The 22,608-nt window shown below is 58.2% G+C and overlaps 2 protein-coding genes across 3 annotated transcripts in view; one reads left to right on the top strand and one right to left on the bottom strand.

Annotated features, from left to right (window-relative positions):
* The first annotated feature begins 1,070 nt into the window (after positions 1-1,070).
* TCIRG1 (T cell immune regulator 1, ATPase H+ transporting V0 subunit a3) lies at positions 1,071-10,677 on the top strand. Its single transcript, XM_054725271.1, has 20 exons — positions 1,071-1,172; positions 3,181-3,301; positions 3,660-3,738; positions 4,584-4,798; positions 4,886-4,971; positions 5,276-5,402; positions 5,486-5,568; positions 5,768-5,861; positions 5,959-6,171; positions 6,822-6,966; positions 7,516-7,655; positions 7,745-7,902; positions 7,990-8,080; positions 8,857-8,975; positions 9,055-9,268; positions 9,563-9,685; positions 9,826-9,915; positions 9,991-10,108; positions 10,307-10,484; positions 10,564-10,677. The coding sequence occupies exons 2-20, from the start codon at positions 3,185-3,187 to the stop codon at positions 10,640-10,642; spliced, it is 2,469 nt and encodes an 822-aa protein (XP_054581246.1). The 5' UTR covers positions 1,071-1,172; positions 3,181-3,184; the 3' UTR covers positions 10,643-10,677.
* Positions 10,678-12,813: 2,136 nt separating this feature from the next.
* The window catches only part of CHKA (choline kinase alpha), a 43,613-nt gene continuing 33,818 nt past the window's right edge, over positions 12,814-22,608 (bottom strand). For both annotated transcript variants that reach the window (XM_054725599.1, XM_054725600.1), the window contains 5 exons: positions 20,920-21,007; positions 20,009-20,117; positions 16,665-16,771; positions 15,410-15,491; positions 12,814-13,970 (listed from right to left, as the gene is read on the bottom strand). In XM_054725599.1, coding sequence (XP_054581574.1) covers positions 13,911-13,970; positions 15,410-15,491; positions 16,665-16,771; positions 20,009-20,117; positions 20,920-21,007 — 446 coding nt within the window. In that variant the 3' untranslated portion in view covers positions 12,814-13,910. The remainder of the gene's footprint in view (positions 13,971-15,409; positions 15,492-16,664; positions 16,772-20,008; positions 20,118-20,919; positions 21,008-22,608) is intronic.

Raw genomic sequence — 22,608 nt, 5'->3', positions numbered from 1 at the left:
ACACAGGTAATTAGAACACTTTTATTGAACTGTCATTCCCGCTCCTGATGCGGTTCTTTCCCTTACTAACCTGTTTTCCTGTGTCAGGACTACAGCTCTAACGCCCTTTTGTAACACGATAGGGTTCCAGTGTCCCCTGCACCCAGCAGTAGGGACCTGAGACACCCCCCCCCCCCCACCACCCCTTCCACACACACTGGTGCTCTTTGGTTGTGTTGAGGGTTCCCTCTGGGAACAGCCCTGTGATGTTCCAAATATCCCCCACTGACCTTGGCTGTGACTCAGTTTCCAGCCCTGTTTCTGGGGTTCCATTTGCTCACTCCTACCCCTCAGTGTGACTTTCAAGGATCACCATAGCTAAAGGGCCCCTGCGCCCCAGTGGATATGGTCCTGGTTTGTCCAAAGTGCAGGCAGCTGGGTAGCTGTGAGCCCCAATTCAGTGCTGGGACCCGATGAACCCCCTGGAGTTGAATCAGCCAGGTCCCTGGGACACCCCACAGCCCGTGGAGCAACAGTTAAGCACAGAGCGTTGGCCAGCACACGCTGGGAGCAGCGCCCAAGTAGAATACAGCCTTGCCTGGCCTCCGTGTCCTGCTGTCCTTGAGGGGAGAGGCCCAGAGAGGGCAGCCATCCACCCTGGGGCACAGAGCGCTTATCTGGTGGTCAGAGGCCGGAAGGGGTAAGGACCAGGTGTAACAGGCCTCACTAAGACGGAGGGGTCGAGAGGTGGGGAGCAGGCTGGTCTTGGAACCTCGGCGGATCTGAGGGTGGTGGGGTCCCATCAGCCATAGGCCCAGCGAGCCCTCTAGGTGGGGGGGATCCCATTCTCTAGCCCCCCAGCTGGGCCTGGGCTCAGCACCTCCCCCAGCCCGGCCGCGTAGACAAGCCTGGCTGGCGGCGGTCCGTGTCTCCGCTCGTGTCTCAGGGCCTCCACGCCCCACGCCGCCCAGAATTGTTTTCCAGCTTCTGGCGAGAAACCGGAGCCGGAGCGCGTCCCGGCCCGGAGCCCGGGGCGGGGATTGGGGGCGGGAATTAACTGGCCCCGCCCCTCTCGGTTCCGTCCCGCCCAGGAAAGTGAGCTGCGCTGGCGCCTAGGCCGGTATCAGAGCCGGGAGCACAGAAGGAACAGAGCCAGAGCGCGCTGGTGCGCCCAGCCGGGGGTGAGTGAAGGGGTGAGTGCTCGAGCGGGTGAGGCCTTGCTGGGGGCCACAGGGGCGACGAGGAGGAGGAGGAGGAAGACGATGGGGTGTTAACAGCTGCTAAGGACTGAGCCCAACTCTGCCAGGCCTGGTGGCACTCAAGAGTTTTTCTCTGCTGCGTCTTCCTCCGAGGGAGCGACCCATTTTACAGATGAGGAAACTGAGACCCACCCAAGTAGGAAGAAACAGAGCTTGAGGCAAGTGAGGTCATTCTGATTCCAGAGCCAACCATTTTGGAATGGAGGAGGGGGCTGACCTCCTCCAGCCCAGCTCACCATCGGGTGCCTCAGCCTCCAGCCTCCCGAGGGACCAGGAAGAGAGGAGGGCAGAGTGCGGAGCGCACTGGACTCTGAAGGTCACAGGACAGAGGCATCTTCATTTGCTCCTTAAACAGGACTGGGGTGGCCCCTGGCGCTGGCAGGGGCCAAGGAGGAGGGGTAGGTTGTGAGCCAGGGAAGGGTCTAGCCAGGTTTCTACATACCCATGCCCACCACAGCTTGTCCCCCCCCCCCCCCCCCGCCCCCCCAGGGAAATGCCAGGCCTGCATGAGTCAGGGCCACCAGGCTGTATTTGCCACAGCTGATGCTCAGGGCTGCCGAGTCCCATGGGTCCCCAGGCCTGGCTTCCTCCAGTGCCCTCTTCCTTCAAAATTGCTGTTGAGTTTAAATGAGATAGTGTGGGTGAAGGGATTACATGGGATGGGGGCTCCGGTGATTTTGGTCATCTCCCCAGCCAAGTCCTGTCTCTGCTGGGGGTGGCCAAGGCCTCTTTACCCAAAGAGGAAGTGGAGGCTCAGAGAGGACAAGAGACTCCCCCAAGGCCACACAGCCAGTCACAGCTTGGGCAGGGCTCCTCTGATGGTTCCTGAGCCTCAGGGAATGGAATCCAGCCCCTTCCACACACTCATCCCTGTCCAGGTCCCGGAGCTTCTGTAGCCTGAGGCTGCCTCCAGGGCATTCTCTGCTCTCCCTCGCCCAGGCGGGTTGCATTCCCTATTTGGACTTAAGTAAACCGGGCCCTGAGGGAGGAAGTGCGGCTGAGCAGGCCAGGCACTTTGATGCCAAACTTTCACCCTCCGTGGGGCCTTAACTGGTGTCTGTCCCACCTCCCTCAGTCTGAGAGCTAAGCAAACTGAGTCCCACAAGAGGGGAAGTGGCTGGCCCTGGGTCCCGAGAGCAGTGGCCATGGAGCCCTGGCTTGTGGGCGGGGGCTTCCGCAGGCCCATTGGAGGCCACCATGGACCTCCCCCTGCGGGCGATTGAGCAAGGCCCCGCCAGACCCTTCCGGCTCGTTTTAAAGTTCGCACAGTTTCACTTTCAATGGTTTCAACACCTGGAAGGCTGCTCCCGCCCACACCCGCAATGGTTGCTGCCAGGCAGCCCAGGCCTCGGCAAGGTCCCCCATTCATGAGTGTCCCCCTCTGCCCTCTGCCCTCCCTGAGCCCCTGGGAACTCAGCACACACCGACGTCGCAGGGAGGGGGAGGGCTCAGCCACCTGTGGAGACAGGCCCGAACTCCGCCGGCTGTCGGTTGTCATAGATGCTCCCTGTCCCTGGGGTAGAAAGACAAGGACTAGTGACCAGTGAGGTCTGTGGCCCTGCGTCCCAAGAGCAGTGGCCATGGGTCCCCAAGAATGAGCAGGATCCAGGGTGAGGGCAGGTCACAGACGAGGGACAGTGGGAGCAGAGGTCAGTGTCCCCAGGAGCCGTCGGGGGTGGAGGGAAGGGGTCTGGGATAAGGCAGAGCCAAGCCAGGAAAGAGATTGCAGCTGGGCTGTGGGTCAGGATGTGGGGTTACTACATCTGGGCCCGGCTACTTCCTATGTGACCCCAGCACCCCATCGAGCCTTCCCGGGCCTCAGTTTCCCCATCTGTCAGATGGGCGTGGGAACAGGACCTTCTGGGATTATGTGAGCTGAGGTATAAGAATTCCTACCTGTGGCCTGCCCCTGACTTGTCCCCACGCCCTGCCCGTCCCACAGGACCATGGGTTCCATGTTCCGGAGTGAGGAGGTGTCGCTGGTCCAGCTCTTCCTGCCCACGGCTGCCGCCTACACCTGTGTGAGCCAGCTGGGCGAGCTGGGCCTCGTGGAGTTCCGAGATGTGAGTGGGCTGGAGGGTGTGGGAAGGACCCCGCTGGTGGACCGTACCCCCTCCTGATGGCGCAGCCCTGCTGGAACCCCTCGGCCTCGGCCATAGACCGTCTGCTCTCAGGAAGGCCGGTTTCTCACGGCTGAGGCCCCCTGACCTGGCCCGAGTTCAGCCAGACCTTCTGGGCTCTGCCATGCCCTCTTGGCATGCGGGGCCTGGTCTGCCTCCAGCTGGGCACCTGGAGGTTCACAGTGTGCATAGCACCTGCTGGGGGGAGGCAGCTACAGTCTGAGGAGAGCCAGGCCTGGGGGTGGGGACCTCCCTGCCCCCCACCCCCCAAAAAACTGACTCCTCCACACCACAACCACAGCTCAACGCCTCGGTGAGCGCCTTCCAGAGACGCTTTGTGGTGGATGTCCGGCGCTGTGAGGAGCTGGAGAAGACCTTCAGTGAGTTGGCCCCAGGCCCACATCCCAGGCGGGCTTCCTGGAGGAGGAGCTTGGTATGAAAGGGAGAGTGGGGTCACCTCGGTGAGAGACAGAAGGGAGGTCCAGGATGGGCCCTGCAGAGCCAGGAGAGGGCAGCTGGAACGGAGGGAATGCATCCCACAGATCTTGGGAACGGGTCCCCCATTCTTGGGAGCAGAGGGCCTAGGCCAGGGAAGCGTCCTTGAATTCTGCGTGAGAGCCCAGGAGTTTGTCCTATGGGGCCACCGTGGTTTCTAAGCGTGAGCAGAGTTTTCTCTGCGGCAGATGGACGGGGTGGGCAGAGGCCAGGATCTAGGGTCAGGTGCCCCAGGAGCAGCTCCTTCTTAGTCCTGGGCAAGAGGGACCTTGGCGCTGAAGCCACTCCGGCACCCCCCGCCCCCCCGGAGAAGCCTGTGGTGGAGGATCGAGCACACTGTAAGGTTCGATAGCTTGGTGGCAGCTTATAAGTACCCGGCCGGTTCTGTGCGGCCTCCAGGCAAGCTCATGTCCCAGGCCCCGCAACGCTAGGGCCGGCCTGCCTAGGAGACCGCGGTGGGCGCCAGGCCCTGGCTGGGCGTGGCCGAGGGACTGGAGGAGGGTAGTCTCCTGAGCTCGGGGAGCGGAGCAGACCTGTGGCCATGGAGGTGCGCCCTGGGGTTTTCCTGGGGGTCTCGGACTCAATGAATCAGTTTGAGGGTGGCCAGTGGAGTTTAGGGTTGCATTTGGGATCCCCTAGACATTAACCAGCCCTTGGCTAATAGAGGCCGTTAGCTGGTGGGGGCTCCTCCGTGGTCGGTCTCCCCTGACGCCCATCCCTCTGCACCCAGCCTTCCTGCAGGAGGAGGTGCGGCGGGCTGGGCTGGCCCTGCCCCCACCGGAGGGTGGGCTGCCGGCGCCCCCACCCCGCGACCTGCTGCGCATCCAGGAGGAGACGGATCGCCTGGCACAGGAGCTCCGGGACGTGCGGGGCAACGAGCAGGCCCTGCGGGCCCAGCTGCACGAGCTGCAGCTCCACGTGGCCGTGCTGGGCCAGGGCCCCTCGGTCAGCGCCAGCTCAGGCAGGGCCACGGGAAGGGGAGGGTGCCAGGCCCCATTCGGGCCCTGGCTCACGGTGCCTCTCCACTCCTAGGTGGCAGCCACCTACACGGATGGTCCCTCGGAAAGGACGCCCCTGTTCCAGCCCCCCAAGGGACCCCACCAGGACCTGAGGGTCAAGTAAGTGAGGGGCAGCTTCATGCTCTTTCCTGCCACCACGGAGGCCCTGAGTGATGGGGCCAGGCCAGGACTCCTTGTCCAGTGCTCTCGCTCACCCTGCCTCCTCCCTCAGGCCTGGAGTTTTTCTTGCTCGTGGGGAGTCCTCCTGTCCTGCCCTTGCCTGAGGGGACCTTGCCTTCTCCCTGGGGGCAGGGCCAGTGTGCCTGGTTGGCCAGCACGGGCAGGGCCCGGCCTCAGGGTGGCCTGGCCAGGGCGATGCAGGGGGAGGTAGGAGCGGCCCCGCTCAGCCCTGCCCGGCCGGCAGCTTCGTGGCAGGGGCCGTGGAACCCCACAAGGCCGCCGCCCTCGAGCGCCTGCTCTGGAGGGCCTGCCGTGGCTTCCTCATCGCCAGCTTCAGGGAGACAGAGCAGCCGCTGGAGGACCCGGTGACGGTGAGCAGCTGGGGGACACAGGGCTGGGGTCACGTGCTTGGCAGAGCCAGGACTTCAGGGTGAACTGGGCCCCGCTCTGGCAGGGCGAGCCTGCAACGTGGATGACCTTCCTCATCTCCTACTGGGGCGAGCAGATTGGGCAGAAGATCCGCAAGATCACAGACTGGTGAGCCCTCTGGGGGGCTGGCCCCACTGCCCTTGTGCAATGGCCCTGCGTCCAGGGGTCACTGTAGAGTGAACACACCACAGGCAGAGACCCCTGCTGTCCCCCGCGCTGCCCTGGAGCTCCCTCTAGACTCAGCCTCCAGCCTCTGCACAGCCTAGACGCCCCGGGCCCCCCTCACGTCACCCGTCCTCCCTGCCAGCTTCCACTGCCACGTCTTCCCGTTCGAGGAGCAGGAGGAGGCCCGCCGAGGAGTCCTGCAGCAGCTCCAGCAGCAGAGCCAGGAGCTGCGGGAGGTGGGCGCCCGGGGCCTGGTCCAACCTTGTGCCCCCTGCCCCTCCTTTCTCCCCGCCCCCTTGCTGACCCCAGTGGGCCTGTCCTGCTCCTCCTCAGGTCCTGGGGGAGACAGAGCGCTTCCTGAGCCAGGTGCTGGGCCGGGTGCAGCGGCTGCTGCCGCCCTGGCAGGTGCAGATCCGCAAGATGAAGGCTGTGTACCTGGCCCTCAACCAGTGCAGCGTCAGCGCCACGTACAAGTGCCTCATCGCCGAGGCCTGGTGTGCCACGCGCGACCTGCCCGCCGTGCAGCAGGCACTGCACGACAGCTCGGTGAGCCTGGTGGGGTCTCCCGCCCTCCCCGGCTCCCAGGCCGCCGCCTGTGTCTGCCTCACACACACTTCCCATTCCCAGCACTATGCCTTTGCCAGGGCTCCCCCGCCCCAAGGAGTCCACCTGGATGGCCCTGGCCCAACCCCCTGACGTCCCAGAGCCCTTGGGCAGAGCCCTTGGGCTGGGCCATGGCTGCAGTGGGCGGGCGTTAAATCAGAAACCAGGTTCAAATCCAGGCTCCGCGGCCACTGGCCCTGTGACCTCCCGCAGACCGGAGGCTGTAATGACCCTGCCTCCAGGGGTCGCTGTAGCGTGAACACACCACAGGCTGCAGTGCCTAGTTGGTGCTCACAGGTGGCAATGGGGCTCCCTCTCCCGGGCCACCTAGATGAGCAATAGCGGATTTCGGTTTTCCAAAGGATTCTGGTCCACCTGGTGTCTGGCTCTCCCTCAGTCCTGGATGGTGGGGCTGGTGAGCCTCCTGCACAGAGAAGGGAGGGGCTGCCCCAGGATCCCCAGCGCTCGCCAGCCAGCACCCTCAGTGCTCCATGTCTCCATCAGGGCCTGGCTGGGGGGGTCAGAGGGTCCCTGAAGGCCCAGTCTCATCTGTCCATCTGTCTGTCTGTCTGCCTGCCTGCCGGGTGCCCCAGAGCGAGGCGGGTGTGAGCGCCGTGGTTCACCGAATCCCCTGCCGGGACATGCCCCCCACACTCATCCGTACCACTCGCTTCACGGCCAGCTTCCAGGCCATCGTGGACGCCTACGGTGTGGGCCGCTACCAGGAGGTCAACCCCGGTGAGAGCCACGGCGCCCCACAGCTTTGGTGGAAGCCTGGGAGGGTGGCGTACACATTGGGCCTGTCCCGCCCTCTGCAGACGAGAGGGGCACACTCCCTGTGATTCCCCATCACACTCTCGGGCACGGTGGTGTGTGTGGGGGTGTTTATCCCAGCATCCCCTGGTGAAGCTTACCAAGGAGCCAGCACGGGGTTGAGGGGTTGGGCATGGAGCCGAGACCCTGCAGCAGGAGTGGCCTGGGTTTGGGGTCTGACTCACTCACCTCAGTAAGTGTCCTAGCTTCTCTGAGCCTCAGTTGTCTCACCTGTAAAATGGGAATCAGACAGAGCGGCTTTGGGAAGGTGTGCAATCGTCAGGGGTTGCAAACCAGCAGCAGGCCAGGGGCCACAGCGAGCCTGCAGGCGTGTCCTGTTCGGCCACGCTGTGTTTCTGAAGAAGTTTGGATCAGGTGCTGTCCCAGAGTCTGGGTCCCGGCCTCCCTGGCACCTTGTACAAGATGCGCCTTGGGCTGCGGGGTCCCGCTGAGCGCACGGCTCCTCTCCCGCAGCGCCCTACACCATCATCACCTTCCCCTTCCTCTTCGCCGTCATGTTCGGGGACGTGGGCCACGGGCTGCTCATGTTCCTCTTCGCCCTGGCCATGGTGCTGGCCGAGGACCGGCCGGCCATCAAGACAGCAAAGAATGAGGTAAGTAAGGGCATTGGGGCGGGGGGGGGAAAAGGCTGGTGGGGGGGGGGGCAGTCCGGGCCTTGTCTCACAGCCACCACCACCCCCAGATCTGGCAGACCTTCTTTGGTGGCCGCTACCTGCTCCTGCTCATGGGCCTGTTCTCCGTCTACACCGGCTTCATCTACAACGAGTGCTTCAGCCGCGCCACCGTCATCTTCCCCTCGGGCTGGAGCGTGGCCGCCATGGCCAACCAGTCCGGCTGGAGGTGAGGCCCGCCGTCCCCCTGTCCCTGGGTCCCCGCCGGCCTGCCCCGTCCCCACCACCTTGACCACCCTGCCTGCTGTTGCCACAGTGACAGTTTCCTGGCCAACCACCCACTGCTCTCTCTGGACCCCAACATCACCGGCGTCTTCCTGGGACCCTACCCCTTCGGCATCGACCCCGTGAGTCCTGGCCCCTGGCCCTGGGTGCTGCAGGCAAGCAGGAGGGCAGCCCAGTTCTGGCGCAGGATGCTCGGGGCCCCAGACAGATGAGGGGCCTCCTTGCTGGGCGCTTCCTGCAGCCACCAAGCGGAGAGACTGTCAGAGTGATGGCACCACTGGGTCACTGTGGAGCTGCCTCTGTGCCGGGCGCTGTTCTGAGCCCTGTATGTGCAATGATTTTTAAAAAATATATATTTCTTTATTGATTTCAGAGAAGAAGGGAGAAGGAGAGAGTGATAGAAACATCCTTGATGAGAGAGAATCATTGATGAGAGAGAATCATTGATGAAAGAGAATCATTGATCGGCTGCCTCCTGCACGCCCCCTACTGGGGATTGAGCCCGCAACCCAGGCATGTGCCCTTGGCCGGAATCAAACCTGGGACCCTTCAGTCCGCAGGCTGACGCTTTATCCACTGAGCCAAGCTGGCCAGGGCTGCAGTGATTTTTTATACTTCATTTCTGTGACAACTCCAGGAGGCACCCCTTAGCATCATTCCCACCTTACAGGGGAGGAAGCGGAGGCACGGGAGATTACCCACGGTCACCCAGGTCGGAAGAGCTGGGGTTGGCCCAGGTTGTCTGGCCGTGTCTGTGCTCTTAACCAGTGCTCCCTGCTGCCTCTTGGGGGGGCAGGTCACAGATTGTGCTGAGGCCCTAAAGGGGACAAAGAGACTGGTGAGAGTGACGAGGGCCAGGGAGGCCCCTGCATGACACCTGTCCCTCCTGCCACCCCAGATCTGGAGCCTGGCTGTCAACCACCTGAGCTTCCTCAACTCCTTCAAGATGAAGATGTCCGTCATCCTGGGCGTCACCCACATGGCCTTCGGGGTGGTCCTAGGAGTCTTCAACCACATGTGAGGCCGAGGCTCTGGGGGGGGAGAGGGGACCGCGGGACCAGGGTGGTCCGGTGACTTGGCCCTTGTCCCACCCCAGACACTTTGGCCAGTGGCACCGGCTGGTGCTGGAGACCCTGCCGGAGCTGGTCTTCCTTCTGGGCCTGTTCGGCTACCTGGTCTTCATGGTCATCTACAAGTGGCTGCGCGTCTCGGCTGCCGGCGCCGCCTCCGCCCCCAGCATCCTCATCCACTTCATCAACATGTTCCTCTTCTCTCGCAGCCCCACCAACCGGCCGCTCTTCCCCGGGCAGGTGGGCTGAGGCGGCGAGTGGGTTCACAGCCCTCAGCGGGCCCTGGTCACTGGGCCACTCAGAGTGGTCGAGTGCTCATCTGAGAAACAGGGGTGCTGGCCTGAGCTGTGAGATGCGGGGGCCCAGGGACAGCAAGGTGGCACAGTGGGTCCTGGAGGCCTGTCCCCTTCTCTCCGAGGATTCCCTACGCAGGGATGTCCCTGCTTAGTGAGGGGCCCCGGGGGAGGAGCGCAGTGTAGGCTCCCTGGGCGTGTGGCTTGCAGGGGCACCCTGACTTAGCCCCCTCCCCTGCAGGAGGTGGTGCAATCTGCATTGGTGGTCCTGGCCCTGGCCACAGTGCCCGTCCTGCTGCTTGGCACACCCTTGTTCCTTCGCTGGAATCACCACCGTCACTTGAGGCGCCCCCCGCAACTGCAGGTAGGGGGGTGCTGTAGGGAGGTGGAGCCGCTGCCAGCCTGAGACCCACCTTGCCCCTCTGCGTGGCTGTGTGCAGGCAGCAGGGGCAGTGTGGGCCTGTCTGGGTGGGCCTGCTGACGCTGCCTACGCGCCATCCCAAGGATGAGGTCAAGACTGGGCTTCTGGACTCGCCCGACGCGTCTGTGGATGAGGAGAAGGCGGGGCACCCAGGGCACCAAGAGGAAGCCAAGGTGGGTGTGGTGCCTTCCTGAGTGGGGGGTAACTGCTGGCCTGGCCCGCCCCTTACTATCACCCCACCCCCTCAGTTTGTGCTCTCTGAGGTGTTCATGCACCAGGCCATCCACACCATCGAGTTCTGCCTGGGCTGCATCTCCAACACGGCCTCCTACCTGCGCCTCTGGGCCCTGAGCCTGGCCCATGCCCGTGAGTGACCAGTGTGGTGGGGGGCCCGGCCACGGTTAAGTCCTGGCTCCAGCTTGCACACACAGCTGCTGGCTGGGTGGCCTGGGCGGGTCACTTCTCTGGGCCTCAGGGTCCCCTCTGTAAAGTGGGCTCCAGGCTGCCGAGGATGCGGGGTGGGCCCCCCGGCTCCTGGTCTCCACTGCCCCCCTCCCCCCACAGAGCTGTCCGAGGTCCTGTGGGCCATGGTGATGCGCATAGGCCTGGGCATGGGAGGAGAGATGGGTGTGGTGGCCGTGGTGCTGGTCCCTGTCTTTGCCGCCTTCGCCGTGCTGACCGTGGCCATCCTGCTGGTGATGGAGGGGCTCTCGGCCTTCCTGCACGCCCTGAGGCTGCACTGGTGAGTGGCTCACCCGACTGCTGCGCGGCTCAGGGCAGGGCAAGGCCTTCCCTTCACCAGCTCTCCCTTCTCACTCCAGGGTGGAGTTCCAGAACAAGTTCTACTCGGGCACTGGCTATAAGCTGAACCCCTTCACCTTCGCCGTGGAGGACCAATAGCGCCCACCTGTGGCTATGTCCGCACCCTCCCCCCTCCCCCCCCCCTCTGCCCGCAGCTTGCTGAGTGAAGCAGGAAAGGAATAAAGAGGAGGAAGTCCCAGGACTGTGTCTGGGTCCTGTCTGCTCTGCAAAGCAGGGGCTGGGGAGGCTGGTGTGGCAGAGCCTGGGCCGCGCCAGAATGGCAGGGCTCTGGGCTGTGGGCGTGGGCTGGTCCTGCCATGAGCCTCTTTTGGTTTCATGGACCCCATGGCAGCCTCTACGCCTGCCTCTTACATCCTCCTTTGCAGCTGAGGTGGTGGGAGGCACCGGCCCATGACCAAGGGCCTTAAGAAGTTGGGGAGAAAGCCCATCTGTAACAAGCCCAGACTCTTGGGTGGACCAAGGAGGGATGTTTCCTGCACATTCTAGCTCAGAACAAGTGTCTTCCCTATGCTGGGCCAGGGGAGTGAGCTCCCCATCCTTGAGGGTGTGCAAACTGGCTGTAAGAGGATGTTTGGGGTACCCTGGGTATGGAGGGGGATGCCTGGCACGAATCGGCCAATGTTCTCATCCCTCGTGCTGGCACTGGACCCAGGCACTCCATATGGGGAGAGCAGTGGTGTACACCAGAGGCCACCATCCTGCAGGGAAGGGCAGAGGCTGGCCAGGATAGCGCCAAGGGTCAGAAAGGGGGCGCAGCCAGACTAGGCCCTGTCTCCCCGTCCTGGGAGGCTTCGGCCTTGCCATCTCCCTCCGCAGCCAGACCTGCTCCCTGGAGGCTGTCCTTTAGCTGGTAGGGCGGGGGTGGCCTCCTGCAGCTTTCTGGCTTGGGTCCCACCACCACTGGGAGGCAGAGCCAATGCTGCCCAGAGGCCTCTCTCCAGCTGGACGGCCTGGAACAAAGGCCGCTTTGAGGCTAGACGCCCTGGGCGCAGCGAGCCTGGGGGCCTGGCCCCATCACTGGGGCTCTCATCTGGCCAGCTGCCAGGAGCCTGTCCCTTGGGTCCAGGACTGTCCCTTGGGAGCTGTGTGGCAATCCCACATGCCTGGCAGATGTGGCTGGGAAACGATGATGGCCGTGTCTGGTGAGGAACAGATGTGTGGGGGACTGGGACTGCGAGGGCAAGCCCCGGCCCCAAGCCTTACACCTCCCTGGGGAGCAGAGCTGGACAGACCTGCAGGGTAGGGTGGTGAGAGGGACCCTGACAGATGCTCGGAGCTGGTGTGCGGTGTTTTGTGGAGGCAGGTGTGGCCTAGGGAGACGCTCTCTGGCTGACACATGGCTGGCTGGCAGCCTGGCTGCAGGTCTGGTTGCCGCGGGCCGGCATGTGCAAAGGCACTGCACTGGGCACTCCTGGGGCAAGGAGGTCATCAGGAGACGCAGGGACAGTGGGTCACCTACACTGGCGACAGGTCTGATCCTGCTGTCTAAAGCAGAAGGCACCTGAGTGAATAAGTCAATTTCAGGAAAAGGCGCATGTAGTAAGAGGGATGAGCCAGGGAGGATGTGGAGCGAGGGTGGTCTCCTAGAAAGGCACGGCGTTGCGTGGTGACTGTTTTGAGCTGATGTGAAGAAGCCCATCATTGGAAGACTTGGCTCCCCAGCATCTCAGCGGGAGAGTCGGCAAAAAGCCTGGCACGGTGGGGAGAGGAAGGCTGGAGGGGAGAGGAAGGCTGGAGGGGAGTGGGGACGAGGCCTGCCCAGGTGACCGCCTGGCCTTGTGGGCACAGGAAGGAACTGGAAGCTATGTTTTAAATGAGCTCAGTATTATTGAACATCAAAACACATTTCCCTGGTTAAATTTTAAATGTCCACAAGGTGAACGGTGGGAAGTCTCCCCTGCCCGGGCCCACCTCCCAGTGACTGCTCTGCTGTGTCCCCTCTATGCCTGGGCAGCCAGCACGCCAGGAGCAGATGCCGGTGCACATACTGGGCCGCCGTCGCATGACTCAGTCAAAAGTGACAGCTGGCTCTAACCGCTTTGGCTCAGTGGATAGAGCGTCGGCCTGCAGACTGAAGGGTCCCAGGTTCGATTCCGGTCAAGGGCATGTACCTTGGTTGCGGGCACCTCCCCAGTAGGGGGCGTGCAGGAGGCAGCTAATCCATGTTTCTCTCTCATCGATGTTTCTAACTCTATCCCTCTCCCTTCTTCTCTGTAAAAAATCAATTTAAAAAAAGTGACAGCTGAAGATGGAGTTTTATTTTTTTATTGTTTGTATAGTACAATCTCTGTGGTAGCAGAACTGTATGCACAGAAATAATTCAATAAGAGTTCAGGTTTAAAAAATTTATCCCAAAGGATAGTTAACATATACAAATTTCACAGCTATACTCTACCCACGCCCCACATGTCACATACAGGCTGCTGGTCCCACCGGGAGGACATCAGGGTGTCAGAACAGTGAGGGTTGGCCACCGAGAGCCCCAGCCAGGTTTCTGCTCCTCCTGAGGGCCCTGGGGCAGACAGCCCTGTCACAGAATGGTCAGCTCCAGGCTGCAGTCATGGAGAAGAGGCTGCAGGAGGGGACAAAGACCCTGGTCCCTACGGGAGGCAGCTGGGAGGCAGGGGCCTGCACCCCCCCACACTGCCCTTGCCTGCTGCTGGCCCTTCGAGGCAGGGTTAATAAAGCAACATTCAGTGAGGAGGGCGAGGCAGAGGCTACACCCATGTAGGGAGAGATCTGTCCGTACAACTGAACCCACGACAGGTACTAGGAGCTACATTCATCGCACGGAGACAGCAGCTTGCGCCCGCCATGTGCATGCTGCTTTCTTGAGCTTCAGCCATTTGGACCACAGGGTGAAGGAACAGCTTCTGGAGACTACTGGCAGGCCACGAGCAGTGTCACGGTCTGTCCTGTCCCCTCGTCACCCTCAGGAGTGAGCAGTGTCTACACACGTTGTTACCTACAGAGCCGGTACAGTGCTCACCAGCAGGGTCAAGTCCTGTAAAGAATCAACAGTAGCCAGAAACGCCCGTGGTGGCATGCTGGCTGCATGTCTGCGCAGGCGGGGCCTCTCTGGACTACAGGAGTCTGAGCTATCGCACTATTGCACTACTGAACTGTGTTTCTGCTGCCCGAGCTCGTCAGAGGCCTAGTGAAATCGTAAACAAGGTATGAAATAAATGTTACTCAATTTTAATACAGTCTTTTGTATCATACACATCTGTGTGCGGCAGCGAGCCATCCCAGCTTCTTGCCGCAGGAACAGCAGTCGGAGCAGAGGGCCCCGTGGCTCGGCCGCCCCACGCAGTCCAGGGACGGAGTGTAAGAAGTCCTCCCGCAGTCACACCCCCAGCTTCCTCTTCTGGTGGAAATAGGCATCAAATCTTGCTTGGGCATAGTCCTAGGAGACAGAAGGACAGTGGCTGACCCGGGCTCCTGCCTACCCGAACGCTGCTTGGATCCTGCCCAGGAGCCCACCTGTTCTAGAGACATCTCACGCTGTTGGCAGTGTTCACCCCACACCTTCATCTTAAAGGTACCCAGTTTGGTTGCCATGGCCCACCTGGCCCCGCCACCCAGATAGGACTTTTCCTGGTTCCCCAACTCATTTCCCCCAAGTGTTCAAGACACTGACTGACAGACATTAACAAAGCTCCCCCTTTAAAACAAAGTCCCCAGATGCTCGCAAGCACAAAAAAAGTCTACTTTGTCTCAGTGTCATTTAACCATGACTCCATTTTTGCTTTAAAAATCCAAACTTCCCCTCTTCTTCTGCCCCTCAGCACCTATGTATTCCCTACTCTCTGCCCCTCAGCACCTGTGCATCCCCTACCCTCTGCCCCTCAGCACCTGTGCATCCCCTACCCTCTGCCCCTCAGCACCTGTGCATCCCCTACTCTCTGCATCAGCACCTGCGCATCCCCTACCCTCTGCCCCTCAGCACCTGCTCATCCCCTACCCTCTGCCCCTCAGCACCTGTGCATCCCCTACCCTCTGCCCCTCAGCACCTGTGCATCCCCTACCCTCTGCCCCTCAGCACCTGTGCATCCCCTACCCTCTGCCCCTCAGCACCTGTGCATCCCCTACTCTCTGCATCAGCACCTGCTCATCCCCTACCCTCTGCCCCTCAGCACCTGTGCATCCCCTACCCTCTGCCTCCCAGCACCCTATGTATCCCCTAACTTCTGTCTAGAAGCAGAAATCATCCTGATACAGGAGCAAGGAGGAAAATGCCACCTGTCCCAAAGCAAGGTGCTCACTCCAGACTTCTGTGCGCCTGGCCCCCGGACACCCACCCACACTCATGGAGAGTAACTACAGTGTCTATGACCAAGACAGCTCTTAAGGTTGGAATAAAATGATAGCCTGGCTTGGCACCAACTTGCCTATGAGTAGGATGTCTAACTCAGCACAGCTCCCACCTAAGGTGAGGCTGGACACCACAGAATGGAGTGGTGACAGGTGCATCCCACACTCTTACTCTGTGTCCCTGTGTCATGAGAGACCAAGGTTGGGGGCTAAACCTCTCACGTCTGCATCTCTACAGCCCCTGTCAGAACCAGAGGCCCATACGGCAATTTTCTGATGCAGGGAAGGAGGGCCTGCTGCCCCGGCGGGAGTGAGGCAGCCTCCACAGGCACGCGGCCTCGGTCAGAGGGGCTTCGATGACAGCCTTTCTGCTACCTTCCCGGCTGAGCCTGCTGTCCGGTGCCAGGTGCCCTGGTTCAGGTACTCACAGGGAACGGGGAACTCTCTGTATGGACCACGGCCACCGGGCAGTCACAACCATGTAGCCTTATTCCCCCGGGAGCAGAAGAGGAAAGCACCTCCCAAACATACCATGTAGCCAAATTCGATGGATGAAATCTTGGCCTGCACGATGGACCACAGTGCCCAGAAGAAATGGGAGGCGAGGGCAAACCTGCAATCACAGAAGCAGGAAACACGTGCGTAAATGTGTGGTACCGTCAGGGGCCAGGGAAGTCCTTCTGCTAGATGGGCATTCTAACTCATGTCCGTTCATCTGGACGCGAACCGTCTGGGCACTCAGCGGGGTGATGTCCCATGGCCACAGAGGGAGCACCGCGGCCTCTGACAGGTGTGAACACGCCAACTGCCTGTCCCTGGCACATGTGACTGCATTCACAGGGCTCACCCGGAGGCCTTGGTGGCCATGCCGGTGAAGCCTGGGCGACACTTATTTCGATGCCGTGCTGCCATGTATGAGGGCGCAGCATCAGCACCTGCACCACATCACCAGCAGGAGGAGAAACCACGGCTTCTGAGAGCTCACGGCCTGTCCCCGGAGGCAGGACGACACCCTCACCCCTCCTCCCTCACCAAGTAAAACCAAGCACAGGAGAGTGCGAGCCAGTGCCTGTTACAGGAGTCCAAATTCTCACCTTCGTGCCTGTGGGCCTTGTGCAAATGAACACGAGTGCCAGTCCCAGGACCAGTGCTCTGGCTCGCTCACTAAACCCAGCCCTGTCCTCCTGGCAGTGCCCACTCGCCGCCCCGGGTACCACCCCTTCTGTGTGGGTCTCTCCACCTCTCCGTTTCCACCTGGTGAAGAACCAGAAAGGGCAGCCTATGCTGCCGGTGGCACCCAGGGGGTGGCGTGCTCGGGGAAGGGTGGACATGCCTGAACCATGGAAAGGTGACCGGAAGTGGGGCAGACAGTACAAGGTGGGCAAAGGTACTTTGAAAGTTTGAGTTTTGCTTTGAGAGCTGATGAAAACAGTTAAAAGCAAGACTCAGAATACACGCAACGTTTAATCATTTCCTAGGAGACGTGTTATCAGACGGCACCCTCCAGGCCATGAGCCTCAGAGGCGAGTGCACAGACCTGGCTGGCAGCAGCCTCGCCCAGCTGAGTCTTACGCGTGTCCTGCCCTCCCGGGGCAGACCCTGTTCCCCTTACCTGCTGACACCTGAACACACTCAGCCGAGAGAAGTACCAATGTTCTGTTTCTGACAAAGCACAAGGCCTAGGCATGTGCGCTAGAGCTCTTAAAGTACGCCACGGCCAGAGGCATCCCAACCCCATTCTGTTCAGAGGTAAGCTACCTTCACAATCAGCAAAGGAAAAAATTACCTATTGACTTCAACCAGCATTTCTTCTTCTATAATGAACTTTTCTTCATTACTGAGGTTTTCAAATTCATTTGGGAATGCAGCCAAGTAACTGGAAATAAAATGGAGCTTAAAAAAAAAAAAAAAAAAAAAGTAAGGACCAGTGATGGCTAAACAGACGCTGTCCAAAGCTTCGGTGAAGCACACACATCTAGGTCACGTCAGAGAAGCCTGCGGAAGCCCGGCCGTGCCCACCACACTGCCCTGCTGCCCAGGGGACCGGAGCGCCTGTCTGGCAGCAGTCACTGGTACAGCCAGAGCTCTAACGGCCCCGACGAGACAGGCACAGGAACCTAAGGCTCCTTCTGGAGACAGTAATTCAGCTGGAATCGTTTTATTCTAATCGACACTCATGCTTCCCACCGCCTGATGGTAGAGCAGGTGAGCCTATCCCCAAGCGCAGCCACAAGCACGCCAGGCTCAAGGCTCTCGGTGCCCAATGCTCCCTCAGGGCGGGGGCTGGGCCAGGCAAAGAGAGGCCCCTCTCAGAGGCCGTGATCATTCGCCCACTTATGCTCACACAGGGTGACGTCTGCGTTTACCTAAGGTTGTCCCAGGCTGCACATTTATTCCACGTGTCAATTAGGACTTAGGAGCTCCCTGGTTCTTTTTCTTTTTTTTAAATCCTCACCTGAAGATATTTTCCCATTGCTTTTAGAGAGTGGAAAGGAGGGGGAGGAGGAGAGGAAGGGGAAGAGGGAAAAAGGGAAGAGAGGAGGGAGGGAGGGAGGCAGAGAGAGAGAGAGAGAAATGAGAGAGACACATTTATGGGTTGCCTCCCACCAAACCTGCAACTCAGGTACATGCCCTTGGTGGCCAGGAATTGAACCCAGGACCCTTCAGTGCCTGGGTGACACTCTAACCACTGAGAACACCAGCCAGGCCAGGAGCTCCCTGGTTCGTGGCTATTTCATACTCTGTCAAAAGGCAACAGAACACAGCCAAGCACCGACGCCTTCTTTTGCACACAAGAAACTGGCTGGTCGGTCATCCTTCTCTCACTCACTGGTTCCCTGCTTGGTGTGCCCACACTTCTTCCTCCACCTCCTTTCCCTGTACGGCCTCTTCCACCTTCCTTCTCTCAATCAGCTTTCACATTCCACTACCAAACAGGATCACTCACGGTTAAGTGCTATCCTAGGCAGGGGCTCACAGAGGGGCCTCACACTCTGAAGGAAACCTGGCACAGAAACAATGAGGTGCCAGGCCCTGGCCACTGTGGCTCAGTTGGTGGGGCGTCCCCCATGCACTGAAAGGCTGCTGGTTGATTTCTGTCAGGGCACACGCCCAGGCTGTGGCTCCATTCCCAGTAGCGGGGCATGCGGGATGATGAGTTTTTAAAACCCATGCTTGAATCACTGCACTAGTAGGATTCATTTCTGGGAGACACTAAGTGCTGAAACAGGCAAATGAAGACAGGAAACTTGAGTTGAACTGACTGACACCTCAATGACTCTCCCTCCAAAAAGTCCTAGGCCCAGGCTGTTTTCCAAGCAAGGTCTATCAAACGTCCAAAGAACAGGTATCATCTTCATCGTAAATAAACTTGTTCCAGAAAATAAAAAGGGAGACTGGGCTCACTTTAAAAGACTGGTATAATTGATTCCAAAATAGGCAATACTTTTAAAAGTAAACATTCAAGACCCATGTGCACAGATACAGAATCCTAAAGTAAGACACTGCCTGACTGGACCCACCAGAGCATCCCAGTTTACTGCAGAAATTCCAGGAGGTTTTAACGTTTAAAAACATCTCACTAACGAATTAAAGAGAGAAAAGCATTAGACAGCCTTGCTGCATCCATGAGGTAACCAGATAAAGATCAACACCTTGGTTTCAAACCTCCCACAAAACAGGAACAGAACTGCCTTCAATGTCCATGCTGTGCAGCATTGGCGGTTACACAGCTCTGCCTCCCACTGCAATGAATCGCCTTAGTACTGAAGATCTCCCCTGACTGGCAAGAAGGAGCACACTGGAGACCAGGCTGTGTTCTCTCCCCCCAGGCTTTCTCCACCCTTTCTTCTCATACAGCACGGCCTTGAGGTCCAGACCATCCTGAGCACTTTAGACACACTCTCAAGTTGTTCACCGTCAGCCTTAAAATATGAACAGAAGAGCCCAGCTGGCATGGCCCAGTGGTTGAGCATCGACTATGAACCAGGAGGTCACAGTTCAATTCCCAATCAGGGCACATGCCTAGGTTGTGGGCTGATCCCGTGTGGGGCCTGCAAGAGGCAGCCGATCAATCATTCTCTCTCATCATTGATGTTTCTATCTCTCCTTTCCTCTCCCTTCCTCTCTGAAATCAATAAAAATAGATCTAAAAATAATACATATGGCCAGAAGAGAGCAACAGAGTTCTGGGCAGGAGTTACATTCATCGATAGCCTGCAGTTGAAAGGCTGCGCCCAGAGTCTGCCTACTGAAGACTATCACTGTGCCTAACTCAGGGGGTGGGCGCCTAACCAACACCTGCTCAGTGAGCTACGGAAGCAACTGACTGCATCCCTGTCCGCTCCCCCGACCTCTGTGAATGCTTCTGAGCAGGCAGGACGTGCCGGGAGGGCAGGTGTGGAGCTGCCACTGTAAGATGGCAGAGGTGGGCTTGGTGTACTTCCCCCAGCCCTGCCGGCTCCCACACGCCTACCGTATTTTCCGACGTATAAGGTTTTCCTGGGTTAAAAAGTCGTCTTATACGCCGGAAAATACGGTACTTATCCTCAACCCAGGCTTCAGTGTTGGGCTGAGGAATGCGAGAGAGGGGTCCCAGGAGGCAATCCCCAGTCACTGGACTCCCGTAACTCAGGACAAGACAGCAGCTATGACACCGAGACGACCCCTCTCTGCACAATAGGAAACATCAGTGATCCCCAAAAGGCAGCCAGAAAGCAGGAGAGAGGCTACACTTTTTAGAAAAAACTAAATAAAAAGAACTACAAAGGGGGCTGTGCTCCTCTCTGACTGAATACTGCTATCTCTGGCACAGAGCTGAACTCCAATGTCAAGTTTGTGTCTACATTTAACGAGAAAAACATTTAAAGCAAGAGGGTTTGCCTAAGCATTACAGTTTATTTTTTATTTTTATTTTTTTCCAGTCTATAGTGAATTTCTTTCTGGGCCAACAGTTCTTTTGAGTCCCAATTTCTATGTCCAACAGTTGTTTATGTGTACATAACAGCAATGATATTTCAGGTATTACACAGTTTAAAAAAGGCATCTTTCCAAATTGTGATGTAATCAACACTAACACATAAGGCTGCCCTGGGTAATTCACTGACTCCAATGTACACACCCCAGCCTTACCTGCTGCTTCCTGGTGGGGAACTTCCCCAAGTTTGCTCTGAAAAAGGGGTACTTCTCATAGTTATAATCATACATCCACTCACAGAAATGGTTCGCAATGTCGAATCCCCTGAAAAAGAGATCAGAAATGCAGAGAATGAGACAACCTGCCCACCACCAAACTCCGTTTACAGAGCGAGGCCGAGTCATGAGCATCCCTCCTGGCAACGCACTGGACTTCCTGAGGCCCCAGAAGGACACCTGCTTCATGGTCAGGGACAGCCAATGGGGCCATGGAAGCAACAAAGCACCTCCTGACCTGCCGCTCAGAGCAACTGCTCGAGCACATTTTCCTGCCATCAGTCCTCTTATGAAAGGAAATAATCTCTGAGCAAAAGGAAGTACCAGATTCTGGATTCTGATCACGCACAGCCCTGCTTCCCTCACAGGAGCCAAGGACGGGCTGCATGGCAGTGTGAGGCCATCCCGCTGGGGACAGAAAGCATTGCTTCCAGAAAAAACTTTGTAACGTACAACCATATTGCTACCTATTTTCCCTTATAGGTGTTTCATACACATATTCAAATAAAATAGTATGGAAGTGCCCTGGCTGGTTTTGCTCAGTGGATAGAGCGTTGGCCTGGGGACTGAGAGGTCCCGGGTTTGAATCCGGTCAAGGGCACATGCCTGGGTTGTAGGTTCAATCCTCAGTAGGAGGCGTGCAGGAGGCAGCCGATCAATGATTCTCATCACTGACATTTCTCTCTCTTTCCCTCTTCCATCCTCTCTGAAATCAATAAAAATATATTTTTAAAAAATAGTACAGAAGTAAAAAGACCAACACATTACCTGTAATTATCTTCTTTCTTTAAAAAAAATATATATTTTATTGATAGTATTACAGATGTCTCCCATTCCTCCCCGTTACTTACCTGTAATTATAACTGCTGTATTCAAAGTCGATGAGCATCAGTTTCTGGTCTTCCAAATTCTCTCCCCCTTCCAGCAATAAGATGTTACCTGCAGAAAGGTGTGCATGACATGACTTTTACTCTGGGCAGGTTTCACATTCGAAGGTACAAGTCCTGAACAGCAGAGCGAGTCTCTGACCCTTTCAGGGATGCTAACCACACATGAATGAAGATGGCCAAGTCCTGGGTGGCGCCTGGAGCAGCACTGTCCTGGGAGGCCTGGCCTGTGAGGGAAGGCCAGGGCCCCTGTCTGTTCACAGCAGCCCCAGAGGAGTGCAGCCCTGGGCTCTCCCTGGGTTCTCTGGACATGGGCCACAAAGGGAAATGCCTTTTTGGCACGCTAGAACTCTAGTTACCCCAACACCCCACAGCCCCGAGGTGGGGACGCTAGAAAGCTGTGTTCTGGTGTCCTCCCAATGAGGAGACCAGAGGTGAGGTCAGACACTACAGGGCTCCAGGGACCACACCTGGCCCCACCGCATGGTCCTCACCAGGTTTCCTAACCAAGACCACAGACAACATCTAAACATTTTCTTTAGGGCTGGATTCTGGGCCAGAAGTGAGTTGGCCACCACACTGACCCCCAGGCCTACATTCTGAGGTCCCCACACTCTCACAATGTCCAGCATCTCAGTTCCCATGGGTGGTGGGCAAGTAGGGCCCGCCTGGCTCATCTGCTGGCCATTCCCTCTGCAAGGATCCTGCAGGTGGCACAATTTCTAGGCTTTTCAGCAGCACCTGTTTCCAGTGGCCATGGAGGAGAAGTCGAGGCAGACGTCCACAGAGCAGAACACAGTAAATGGACACTGCGCACTCCATCCTCTCACACACTGCCATCACGGGCAGCTGACCTCCCTCCCACACAAAACTGGCTGATGTGTCTACATGTTGCTTGATCAGACTTGGCTGGCAACAATCAGCTAATTACTAAAAGGTACTTTGGCTTACGTTAAGGTCTTACTGATGACTTGTCTTCAATAGAGACTGTTCTCAAAATTAAAACAAACTGCTCAGCCTGGCCAAGGGCCCAAAGGGGGCCGCAGGGCAAAGCCACACCACAGCCAGAAGTCAGTACAAGGTGTGAACTTCATACTGGCAGGACGTGATAATGATCCGCGAGGAGGTGGCTTTGATACGCTGCAAGGTGCTGCTCTGGATGGGAGTGGCCCAGGACGGACCGAAGCAGTGGACCTGCCCTTGGTCTGCTCGTCCAGGTTAACGGTCATGTCCACAGTCAGGCATCAAACACTGGACAAGCACAAGACTTAGGAAGGTGAAGGCCTTCATCCCACCTCCCAGTTTAAGTGAATATTCTGTTTTTTTACAGAAATGGGATGATATTCTACATGTTTTTCTAAAACCTGCTTTTCTCTTTCAATATATCCTGGAGGTTTTTCGATTGGCCTATATAAAATTCAACCTCTTTTTTTTTCTCTTTTGAGAATTCTTATGAATTTATTTGAGCCAAATTCATAACATGCTGAGAAGCAAGATCTCTAATGCTCCCTCTTTCTTTTTAATAGTTATGCTACACTTCATGTCTGGCTGTGCCATAAGTTAATGCCTCGAATCCTCTCTCTTCCTGCACACCTGGCATTTGCTATACACCCTAGAGGCTATCTTTTAGTACACAGCGCGCGTGCTGTACAC

This window comes from Eptesicus fuscus, chromosome 13 (genome assembly GCF_027574615.1).
Source record: "Eptesicus fuscus isolate TK198812 chromosome 13, DD_ASM_mEF_20220401, whole genome shotgun sequence".
Lineage (NCBI taxonomy): Eukaryota > Metazoa > Chordata > Mammalia > Chiroptera > Vespertilionidae > Eptesicus > Eptesicus fuscus.
Note: the sequence above shows the minus strand (reverse complement) of the source record. Positions and strands in the feature narration are given on the sequence as shown.